Genomic DNA, 13,158 nt, shown 5'->3' with positions numbered 1-13,158 from the left:
TCATATTTATAACTTTTTTATACACTAAGAAACTAGTTGAATGTTTTAGTTGCAGTTTTTGTTTAACTTTCATCAATATATGTATAAATGTTTTATGTACCTTTTGGAAGTATCCTTCCATGAAATATTGAAGCAATTGATCAACATAATTGGGTTTGATATGTACTTATTATTAGCCTAAATGCGTTATAATTTTAAATGATGATTTAAGACAAAATCAGCTATTTTTAATGATGAATTTTTTTTATAACACCATAAAATCTTGGCTCATCCACCCCAACTCCCATGATGCAAGGGCTGGAACTAGGATTGTGTTAAAAGTATGGTGAGCCATCTGACTGCTACACCATACCACCTTCACCCCAACACTCTGAGTTCCCTTTCTCGACACTTAAAAATCAAATGAACAAAACTTTAAGTAGGGTACGTATTGCAGATCAAGTCAAAAGTGACTCGTGCTGCTGTTTATTTATCCATAAACTTAAAACATTTACAATTCTCATCACACAAAAATTATTAGCAAGATGATGACATAATTCATTTATACAAGCAGGTCACTAAACAGTTGTAATAGTAATTACTGGTCTATAAATCAGATTTACAGCGCTGAATACGTTGAAATTACAGATAACATTTATTAAAATTTTATACAGTCAGTACAAATGGTTACAGTTGTGGTAACTACTAGCTCCGTGTCACTACGTTACGTGATACATCATTGACAATATTTTGTCACTGTACATGAATGAGTAAAAATAAAATATACAATTTCAACAAAATATATACATAATTCAGCAGAGAAACTAGTTTTTCCTTTAATTATTACATAACAATTATAATACACAGTAAATCAATGGTTTAACCATTACAATAATTTATTAATAAATGTGCCTTCCTTAGAAAAATATATCTAATGGAAAAAATTAAACACTTATTTTACAGCTCTAGATTCATATTATACAACATAGTATTAACAAAATAACAACTAATTTTATGATAACTAATCACAGGATATTAAAGAAAAAAAACACACACACAAACTGCAACTGGAATTACATTCCGAATTGTGTGTATGATTTGGCAGTACTAGAGTGATTTATTAAAGCACTATTCACATGGCACTTGGCAAAATGCACATGACCTAACATTACACACTACACAGTATCACAAATACCAGAATTCAATACAAATACTACAACACACAAAGTCTAACATTACTGGTACAGTATTTTTCATAGAGTTTACACACGTCAAAAATAAAGTGGAATTCAGAGTAGGATGAACACAAGCCAACAGAAATGACAAGGATTCGTTAGACTAGACACAAAATGTACACAGCACATACAAATAGCTGCTACAAATAAATATGCACAGCATTCAGAATGGGTGGCAATGTGCAAAACAAGAAATGTCATTAAAAACTATGTATTGCATAACGTAGGTGGCCAAATAAAAATATTTAATATTTTGCATGCAGAATTTAAGCATTTAGTATATAAATAATTTGATTAAAAACAAAGTAATTCAAAACAAACATCATATTGAAACTGACCCATTGCATTTAGGCCCATGTGTTGTATGTTACAACAATAAATTTCTGGCATTTCTATTAAAGCTCAGTTTGTTTAAACTCTACACATATGTATGTTAAACATGAATACACATACACATGCACCTAGAGACATACCTATCCTTATCCCTACTTAACCAGTCAAAATATAAAATCGATGTTTGTACGAGTAACTGAGTCTCAACAACAAATGGAAATATGCATAAAATGGTACAACACAATCACATTTACTAAACACTTTTTTCCTTGTCATACCATTCCTTAAACTAAACATTAGGTCTTGAAAGAAGTGCATAAAATTTAAAACTGCATATTTTTCAAAATAATCCATGTTTGCAGAAAATATAACACCATAACTCACACAAGTGTTAATATAATTCACAATAATAAACAACATAACATAATCCTTAACATAAATAAGAAACAAAATATGTATATTAGCTATGTCAGATGAGTAAAATTTTAGCATCACATGCAGGTTATCTTTGAAAGTAAACTAAATATTTTCAATAAAACAACATTGAGACACTTGTGAAAAATTAAACATGCAATTTATAATAATTTGAATGTTGTGGGTGCTTAAACTAAATTTTTCTTTCATTTAGTGAGTAAAATTTTACCAAAAGTAAAAACACTGGCTCATAATTCTCCAGGCAAGGGCAATGAACACAAAGTAAAAACTTAAATAAAATTAAGTGAATGCAGAAACTATAGCCAATTCTGATGATCAAGCTGCTGTGACATTTTGTCATTATCTGCAACAAATATACTTAGTTACACAACATCAGACTGTAAACATACCCAGGCATGTAGTTTACCACAATAACCCAGCAGCGAGTTAAATTAGCCAGACCAATCCCAGCTCTGTACTGGCAAGTCTGAAAAATGATAGAAGCATTTTTCAAAGCACAGTTCATTCATGCACTACAAGCTAACCACTCACCAACGTTAATCACCTTATGACATACGTCAATGACTGTGCTGATGGAAAAACCAAAATGTTTCTTGGGAGTCTAAAATAAACATTATTTATTTGATAAGTGTACCAAGAAATGGTACTTTATACAGAGTATTCAATACAAAACAAAACTTTTCTGAAAACCCTAGTGACAGGATTATTATATTGAAATGCACAGTGTGTTTTAACCCACAACACAGAAAATCAAATATTTTATGAACATTCTATTTATAAGAAAAGATTGATTAAATGAAAAATTATGCAATGTTCACTTTTATATATATGTGATGCTCAAGTCATGGAACAATGTGACAACAACTTGGACAGTAAAATATCAAGCTGAACCACTCAGGTTAATAAATACTGTATTCGTATTTAACATGCAAAGAATTTAGAAATTAAAGCTGATGAAATTAACAAAAAAAATTAGTAAAAAAAAAAAAACAGTAATGTTCCTTATCCCTTTGTTGATTCTTACACCTTTAACAATTTTTAATACTCAATAATTAGCTGTACAAAACGCTAATACACAAGACGAGAATAAAAATCCAACTTGCGTACTGAAGTAAAACTACTAATTCTCGTTATTGATTTTCTCTTCTAGTTAGCATCAATCCATTAACCTTATAATATACAGCACATAGTACAACAATCCAATGTTTTCAGTTATTGGAAAATACAGTTGTATCACAAACTCCCGACTACAGGATACAACAGTGTTGTCAAACAACACTCATACTACAGTACAGGTGTGTTAATGTTCTTTTAAATATTTAACACTTGATATGCATGCTACAACAACAACAATCATGGAATAAAATTTCTAGAAAACAATGGATGAATACAACTACACTTACAGCAAAATAACCAGTACCTGAGTACCTCACAGTCCACGCACACTAAAGTAATGTTGCTGATATGCCACGATTCAGGCCCCAGCAAAGCCGTACACTTCCAGGACCCGGATCTCAAAATCACCGTTGTTGCAGAGGGGAGGGTTGTTGAAGGTCAGGCAGCGGTCAGTCTTGCCAAACCTTATGTTCTCGTCCATCCAAATTGCCTGGCCATCTCTGAAAGTACAAAAACACTTGTAACTACATCTTTCGTGAACCAGTTCCAATGATCAAATTAATGTGGCGGGAAATAATGCCACACTAGCGAGTTGATTCAGAAGGGTCTCTGCATTCATAATTTTCTTGTGGCTGCCAAATACTAGTCTCGGATAGGATGCGCTTCTGCAATGGCAGGATCAAACACACTGTTTTCAACCTACTGACCATTTCTTCTTGAATGTTCTAGCATTTAATTTCATAATATTAGCCATTCAACACACAGCTTGATGAAATTCTGATAGCAATGGCTTTGTCATGAGCAACATTTTTCGCTCTGCCACTAGGGTAACACACGTGCATATCAGCTCACGACTCTGCCCAGTACTGAATAGAATTGCTTACAATTCTTGGTCGAAATAAAATCTTTAATAGGTATATTTATAATTTTATGGTGTTTTATTTTCTAATTTCCTATTTAAAAAAAATATTTGAAAAAAAAAAAACATTTCTCTAAATTATAAGGAAATACATATTTTCTCTATAGTAGGCAACAGAACAGGATCAAATGAAATTTTCTCGATGATGGATAGCAGCGACTGCTAACAATAAGGTACCATCTTATTTTTTTATTTATTTGGTTTTAAAGCCTCATCAACAAAGTCATTAGAGATGATCAAACAATGTACACGTAAAGGATAATTGGTAGGGACAAAATTATACGGTGGATTTCAATAAAGCTGAAGTAATACCGCAAAGCATGTCAATGCAACATAACACCAAAATGCAAGTTAATAACCAAGACACCATTTAGTATCTAAATGTAGCTAAAATCATGAAATCAATCAGCAATGTGGCAAAACTTAAATCAAACTACAAAAATATTATCTTTTACTATGATAAACTCATTGTATTTAGCATACATTTTGTACCAAAATGTATGAACTAAATGTAATGGGAAAAGGGGGAAGGGGGGGGGGGGGGGGGGGAAGGAACTCACATAAAGTTATTTGATCTTACACTAAATACAACGGAATGCCAATATTAACTATTTTCTGCAAAAAAAAAGTTGAATCATTCTGAAACATGTACAAAAGGTTTTTTACAATACAAAGCAGCAATGCGCACACCATTAAGACTGTTTTGTTTTTCTGCCATGCCAATAGAGTAAAGAGTGGCATTAAACACCAGAACTTCAACCACTAGTGGACAAATTGCAGATGGCATTGATAGTTATTAGGTATACTAAACATAAAACTAGTGGTACCGAAATGCTCTACGAGTTAACTTACACGAGTGCGTATTTGTCAACATTAAGGTCTTTCAGTAGCTTGGCTTCTAGGTTGTAACAGTGTCCTTGACGAATAATTCACCGACGTTTCGGTCGACGAAACATTGGTGAATTATTCACCAAGGACACGGCTGCAACCCAGAAGCCAAGCTACTTCAGACAATGGCCGTGAAAGCCTGCGAACATTATTAATTAAGGTCTTTAACATTTCCAAGCAGATATAATGTGAATCTCCTTGGCATTCTGTGACCATTTTCCGTTAAAGTTTTCACGGTGTGTTAATAAGTGTACAAAATGCTGAAAGTTATGTTTTCGAAAGATTTAAAAGAGTATGAAGATAAAGGATTTTAAAAGAGTATGAAGATAAAGGATTTTACATGTTTAATAAAGAACAATGCATTATGATGTGCAAGTTTTGTAATGTGCTCACAGATTGGAAACAAAAGACACATGTGAAAAACATTACACATTTTGAGCATTGCATAAGATTAGTGGTGCACCGATGCGGATACCGATGAATCGTAATCGGCGATTATGGGTACATACCGATTAATCGTAATCGGCGATTATCTTAACGATTTCTTTGCCGATTATTTACGTCCCGGCGTAATTAAGTAGGTTTTTACCGTGTAATATTTTGTTACACATTTTAGGACGAAATACCGTAATATTTATATATATTACAAAATTCATGTAACTCCGTCATATCATAATTGCAGATATTTCGTTAAGTTTAATAAATCTCATTGCCTCGAACAATAAAAAATACATTTTTCCTGCACGTTTATTTACGTTTCGTCTTTTGTTTGTTTAGTGGCCTTGTTCATTACCTATAGCCAGAGACGTAAAATAGATGGCACGCAATCAAAATACCACAAACAGTTGCAGTGGTTTCTATGACAATCGATCTTTTCGAGTCGTAGTAGCGGTTCAAAATCGTGGTCCCGATACCTTCTAGAGTTTATCACTGCATTTTACCAGCTAGGTCATTTTACCAACTCGTTATAGGTGTCTTTGGTAACATTATCCGTTGTTGTGTTATTTGTATGTGACGTGAAAAGTGAAAAAGTATTTATAATTTTATATATTCAGTCAACATAAATAAAATAACATGTGCTAGAATTGGTTTTTAGTCATTTTTATATAATTATAGTGAGATGGCAAGTAGGGAGAAAAAAAGTGAAGTGTGGAAACATTTTTCTATAAACTCAAGTGAACAAAATAAAGCAGCATGTTTACATTGTTAAACGGTAATTTCTTGATGCAACCTTATGTGATAGTCGATAATAATCCTAGTTTTCCGCAACAAAAACTTACCCATTGTAAATTACAATTATTAGACTGTAGTTCAAGTTGTTTACAATAACAAATATTTAAATAGAAGTTAATTTAATTTACACTTTGCAAAGACTTAATAGTGTATTCTATATATTTTTATACTGTTATTATAACTGTATTCTCAATTTTACCTAATCTTGTTATTAAATTCACATGGGAATAAAAATTTTTGTGTGCATTATTACACTTAAAAAAATTTGTTCATTATAATCGGTAACTGAATCGGTATCTGCCGATTATTGCTCTCATAATCGGTAATCGAATCGGTAATCGGTAAAGTCATATCGGTGCACCACTACATAAGATGAATGAAGATCGGTGGTAGGCATCAGGTTCTGGAACTAGCATCAAGTGATTTTAGAAAAAAAAGTCTCTCTTCGCAGGAAAACTAAGGACAAGAAAACTAAACAAGCTAAGGACACAGTTCTGCTTTTGTTAAAGTGAACATACCACCGTAAAAATTTAACCATCCAGCCATAAGGGAATGGCTGAATGATATGTGAAAAGTAAGTGAAATTAAAAGTTTGTAAAAACATGTAACATGTTTAGGAAAAATATGGTTTTAAATTAAAATTTATGGGAATGTAACACGTTACAACCCATTGGATGACGAAGAAACGACTCATGTTTGCCTCGTTATGGGCTTAACACCAACGACTGCAATCAAAGAATTCTAGATGAAATGTCCAAAAATGTTAATAAATCAGCACCACCCAAACTGCAACCACAAAATTTACTTTGCCACTATATAATTATCTTACTTTTTGACCAATAGCCCCATCGTGACCATTCGGTACCACGATCACAACATGACTAACGACCGAACCGACTACCTCCATCCATGAAGGAGGGAGATGGTTATGTGTCACCCACAACCAATCACATACAAGCTTAAAACTCAATTTCGAAAATCAGCCAATCAAAGCACAAGTTACAAGAAAATTTGCATACATAAAACTAGGGGGTTTCCCTTCTCTTTTTCCAATTTTGATGATACATTTGTCTTTGAGTTCCTACACTCAACAGGGAACCATCGTTTCTGTCTCTCTCTTACCCTTCTCTCTAACACTGATGTAATTTTACCATCACATTGCATCATCATGCTTTCAAACCAAGGATAATAAAAAACAAGTAAAGAAAAATATATGACTACACTTATTAACTTAACCAACAAGCCAAATATGTAATATTGTATTTTAGCAGCTTAGTAAAATTTAAATTAAGTAAATTAACAGACATTCTTAAAAACATGAACTAATGAGGAATGAGGGCAAAACAACACATTGCTAACATATGACTACCTCTGAAACATTCACTCAGCCATTATTTACACTGAAACAGAAACCTAACCAAGTACTGAAAATATTTATAAAAAAAAAAAAAAAAAAAAAAAATCATAAAATTATTCATGCCAATGTTTTATATGTAGAGAGTAAGAGCTTTCAATGCTAAGAACATTTCATTGCAGGTTTGGAGATCTTCATAATGCACACACATTACGCACTTCTTAAAGGATAGAAGAGTAAGAGAAAATAAAACAGGCAGTTAACAATCAACTAGTAGTTGTACTGTGTGACAAGACTACTAATTGAAAAGAAAAATGATTCTTTGTTATTTTGTTCAAAATTCTCTTGGCTAGTGGTGACTGCAAATTGCTGTTGTGAAAGTGCTTTATAATTTAACTGTAAAGTGTCACAGTTGTACTTAAAATCATTGTCCTCAATAAATTTTGACTTGGAAAACTATTTTCATCATACATTCAAAATTATAACGATGAAATTGTAATTTTTTGTTAATGAAAATTTATTTTTTACTGAAATATTACACCAAAATAACTTGTTTTATTCGCCTAAAATGACCATTTTTATTTACCATACTTATTACTAATAATGGTTTTTGTAAAAGTGCATCATGTATAAGTCAAAATGAGACAATTTAACAATTTTGGTGAAATAAGTATTAAGAAATACTTTAGTGACATATTTGTTGACTAATGCATTATTTTTATGTATAAGAACAATATATAAAAATTATAACGATAGCACAGAAATCTCCTTATATAAAAACATTACTGATGTACAAATAAAACCAGAAAATCTTGTCATAATAATTGTGGAAGGATTCGGGAAACAATGGACTCACCCTCCTCCGATGGTAATCATCTTGGAATCGGCGGCCATGAAGAGCTCCGCAGCGTGCTTCAGGCTGGGGTCCTCCTGGGAGCTGTCGATGCCCACCCACGGGTACTTGGCCCGCTCTGGGTACAGGCTGAACAGGAAGGTCTCGCCTGTGCCGAAATACGCCTGCCTGTTCCCGTGCTCGTCTTTCGTGTTCCGCTCATACCACCGGGATGAGCAGTACGCCCCAAAAACCTGCAAAGCCAACAAACTACTACCAGACCAAGAGCTACACTCACATTTAAAATATAATCATCATCTTAAAAAAATTAACTGTAGGCCTGTGCCAATACTAGTTTTTTGATGCAAAGTGAATTTTTAATTGAATATTGAAAATAAAGTTGAATAGAATTGTGAATATTGTTCTAGATGAAGCTGTATTACACTTATTTTTAAAAGACATGACTAAAGTAAAAAAAAAAATAATAATAATTGTATAAAATTTGCAATGTTTGAACTGATTAAGTGAGTAACCAATCAGGCCCAATGTATGAAATCATTCAATAAAAATTATAAAATAACCATGTATAATATTAATACTGAGTATTCATAAATCAGGGTGTCTACCGAGTTATAAAAATAAAAATTAGTGACATAATCTTGACTTTTTCATGACAATTTCTACTGAAGTGTGACCACGAATAAAACACGTCTACATTTGTTGGCAAACATTTTCAGCACATTATATCATAGAAAATATTACAATTCCATTCCGTAGCACTTTATCCTCTTTGACAATAAGTTCAATTGGAAAATAAAATGTGGCGGCAATTTAGGGATTTTGTGTTTTGTAATTTGTGTAAACATAGTCGTTAACAAAACCAAAACACGAAAATACATCACACATTTTGTGCACAAATTTTTGACTTTCTTTTATCCTAGCCAAACATAAATTTACGTTTTGTACACACAAGCAAGAAGTAAACAAACAAACTCAACGCTATAAGTTCGATTATGAACGCTCGCCATTTGGCTAACAACTTATCGACATGGACGCGGGCCGCGCACATTGACGCCTTGACAGCTACAATCGATTATGTGCGATCGTTAAGCGCTCTGTAGAGTAAGAATGAAAGTGACTACGCCGTGGCCGCTACGGAACGAATACCACCCTTTTTTAAGCGTGTAAGGTACGAGAATTGAATAAATTACATTTTCACAGCATTCTAATGGACTTTTTTTTTAAATAAAGAAGAGAAAATCTCTATTATTAAAATATTTTCTGCATTCTATGTGAAAATTATGACATTGCACGTAGGAGAATAGAAGCTGTAAGCAACATTTTGAACGGGATTTTAAAGCAAACGTAAACGTCTTATGGCGAAAATGGTGGGACTGGCCTAGTTAAACATGGGAAAATGTATTGTGTGGGAACATCTTAAGCAATGATTTTCCTGAAGATGCAAGCTGCCAAAAGCACAAAAAATATGGTATATACATACAAGAGCAGTGCACAAGAAATACACATTAGCCTTGTAATTAATTTTTTTGTGACTTTTACCAAAATATACTTAAAAAATGGTGACTTTTTCGGGACTTTCGTAACCTTTGTAACAGCCCTCGTGCCTCAAAATTGAATTATTTTAAAAGGAGCCTTGGAAACTGCTGGGTAAGAAAAATAAGTTAAATAAATTTATTTACCAGAGGCGGCGCGAGGTGGGGAACAAATAAAATTTAGGAACTTCCTGTAACAGACAAGGAGGAAGTTGGTGGATCGTTAAAATCAATAAATAAAACTACACGATTAACTTGATCTATAGTTTCCCTGTTTTATTTGCCCTGATGAATTATCTTGTTTCCATTACATTACATACAAAAGGTTTTAACAAGTTTCAAAGATTTAAGAAAAAACAAAAGAAAAACGAAAAGGGGCCGGCCCGCGATTATTTAAAACAAAGTACATTCTTAGTTTGAAATATAAACATTTGCATTATGAGTTTCACACCCAAAATTGGATGGATCCGATGATTACATTGATAATTAGTTCTATTCGTTCTACATGTTCTTGAGGAAAACACTGGTCGCTGGTGGGTTGGTCATCCGCTTAAGATAGTTCGTAGCTAGGTAAGGGGGAAATGTTGAATTTACATTACCACCCGGGGTCTTCAAACGATCACGTCGGGTAGTAGAAACGTTTCTTCTAATGTGACCCACAGAACAGGAGGGGGGGGGGGGGGGGGGGGGTGGCCGCGAGATGGGAGCAATCAGTCTCTCCCCGTCATCGACCCTGTCTGCAAAAGTCCAAATCAAAACTGATTAGAACTTGAATACAGACAGTACATGGGGCAAGAAATGCCCGGAAAAATCTAAGGGGAGGTAGGGGAGGTCGCGAATTATCACTCACCAAAACAGGGGAGTTGCCCAGCACGCTGCAGTCGTGGAGTCAGCCAGGGTCTGGAGCTCGCGAATTGCGCGGCAGGACGCGGATGATTTCTTCATGATAACATTTAAAAGAGAAAAAAATTTTGAAGGCAAATAATTAAACTATGCAGACAGACTAATCTACTAGGATTGACTTGAGGGATAGCATCCCTTATACAAAGCGACTACATAGTCGTTAGCGGTCGGATGAAGTCTTGCAGAGTCTGCCGATTCGCCGATACTCGCTGGAGATCTGTCTGCAGACGCGACGCGAGTTGATCTGAGTCGCGGCAAACCGCGTCTCGTAATTAAAAGTGGCCGCCGGCTCTTACAGGTGGAGGGGGGTCTGGGCCGCCGAAAGATTCCGAACTTGCCCGAATGCGGGCGAAAAAAAAACTCTGGCAGGGGTTTTGAAGTTGGCATCACTGGGCGACAGTAGAGAATTCTGTCGGAGGGGTCTGAGTTGAAAACAATCGACTCGCCCACGGCGTCCATATAACTCAAGGGAGAGCAGGTGCTGCTCTCTGGCGCCCTAGAGGGTAGGCTAGCGGAGAAGTTCGCGACTTGGTCGCTAGGTAGCGCTTGCAATCAGTTTTGGCGCACTCGTTTTTGCGAGGAGACCTTGAGAACGGTCACTGTGGTCCAGGGGGTTACGACCGGTCATTGGTCTTACTTGGAACTGAGAAGGGGGGGGGGGGGGGGGGTGAGGGTAAAATGCAACGCTGCTGGGAAACTACGTCCCGTCGTGGCTGCAGAGGAGCGAACATAACACTAATACGTGATGAAAAAGGCCAATCTCAGCTCGTCTCTGAGAACTGGTCGCCTGCAGGCTACAGGCTTGTCTATGCAGTTAGGGTCACGAAGAGAAATGATATTACAGGCTTGAGGCGTGACTGAAGGCGGGGGGAATGGTAAACTGTCTGCCAGTCAGGGATTAGGCCAGCAAAATATCCGATACACCGATGGGAAAGGGGCTTCAGAGCACTGAGACAAAGTTTAACTCAGAGGAGTACACCAGACTAACAAAGTAAAATCACACTATAGTAGAGCAAATAAAATTTCCACACAAAAAAGTTTAAAATCATAATAAAAATTTAAAATATATCGTGTCGAAATTACTAATTAACGGCACACCTTTTACAACATTCGTGACTTTCTTGACCTAGTAGACACCCTGTAAATGCAAACGGAGTGCCACCTTTTGATTTTTTAAGTAAACAAATTCATTAAAGCTATATAATAATAATAATAATGATAATAATAATAATAATAATAATAAACCCATCACCACACACACACGAATGAATGTTAGGCTTCCAGTGTTTTAAAGCTTTGCAACAAATCTAAAGCTTTCCATCACAACTGAAGCTTAAAATAAAACGAATAGCAAATTTCCTGGCCAAGTCAAATTGAATATTAAAAATAGCTTTAATTTATTCACTTAGTCAAAGCTTTGCACAGGTCCAGCTTTCAGACAAGAAAAAAGTGTTTATAAATGTTAAACAAATGTCTAAAAATATTCAATACACCAATCCCTCACTTAGCATGACTTAATACATTCCTAAAAATGTTTGTGTTATTCAAAATTGTGTATTATAAAGCATTAGTTTCCATAAATAGCAAGGCTAATTTACTTAATGTGTTCCAAAATGTGTAGAGAAATATTCTTTATGTAGTATAGATGCGTAGAATAACACTCAATGATACATTTAACTTTATAAGCCTACCATCAAATACTTTGTATGACAAATACGACATTGCATAACGGAGATAGGTGGTTATGTACTTAGCGTCAGTCAGTTGGTTGGCTTGCCTGCCTGGCATGACCAACTCACGTCCTGTACCTTTCCACGAACTTTCCAAACCACCTTTTACTGGCAGTGAAACTGATATTACTGTCCAAATATTTACATTTAAAATTTTTAAAAATGAAAGTGCTTATTTGCGTAACACCACTTAGTTCATACCAATCCTGCCAGGCCCCTTGATTTGTTTTCATTGCACCATTCATTTAATAACCTTTTCCATGTGAATTACCTGTTCATTTCTGTTGCGGTATCTAATGTCAAATATATTCCCGCTAGTATGACCAACAGCATCAGACTTGTATAAATGTTTGACACAGTCCTTATTTTGTACGATTGTGCACTCAGTTGATTTGCTTAAAACAAAAGTAATACTTCTACTTTTGTCACAAATACTTGAACATGATGCATTAAGCTCTCACTTGGAAGCCATGATTCCAATATGATTCTAACTTCAGGTGCTTGCGCACGTACAGTTGCCGGCAGACGAATGAAGTTAGTTCATCACGGCCTGGCAGCAAACGCGCAAAAGAAAAAAAAACATTTGGTCCTTTACACACCATAGCTGGAACTGAACTTGCTATAGCTGATATTTATGCAACAGCCGAT

At 34.9% G+C, this 13,158-nt stretch overlaps 1 protein-coding gene across 8 annotated transcripts in view; it reads right to left on the bottom strand.

Annotated features, from left to right (window-relative positions):
* Positions 1-419: 419 nt before the first annotated feature.
* Positions 420-13,158, bottom strand: part of LOC134544578 (GTPase-activating protein skywalker) — a 95,196-nt gene continuing 82,457 nt past the window's right edge. For all 8 annotated transcript variants that reach the window (XM_063388491.1, XM_063388501.1, XM_063388489.1 and 5 more), the window contains 2 exons: positions 8,349-8,578; positions 420-3,598 (listed from right to left, as the gene is read on the bottom strand). In XM_063388491.1, coding sequence (XP_063244561.1) covers positions 3,457-3,598; positions 8,349-8,578 — 372 coding nt within the window. In that variant the 3' untranslated portion in view covers positions 420-3,456. The remainder of the gene's footprint in view (positions 3,599-8,348; positions 8,579-13,158) is intronic.

The sequence above is a fragment of the Bacillus rossius genome, chromosome 1, assembly GCF_032445375.1.
Source record: "Bacillus rossius redtenbacheri isolate Brsri chromosome 1, Brsri_v3, whole genome shotgun sequence".
In the NCBI taxonomy this organism is placed as follows: Eukaryota; Metazoa; Arthropoda; class Insecta; order Phasmatodea; family Bacillidae; genus Bacillus; species Bacillus rossius.
The sequence above is the reverse complement of the archived record's forward strand: the minus strand, read 5'-3'. Positions and strand labels throughout refer to the sequence as shown.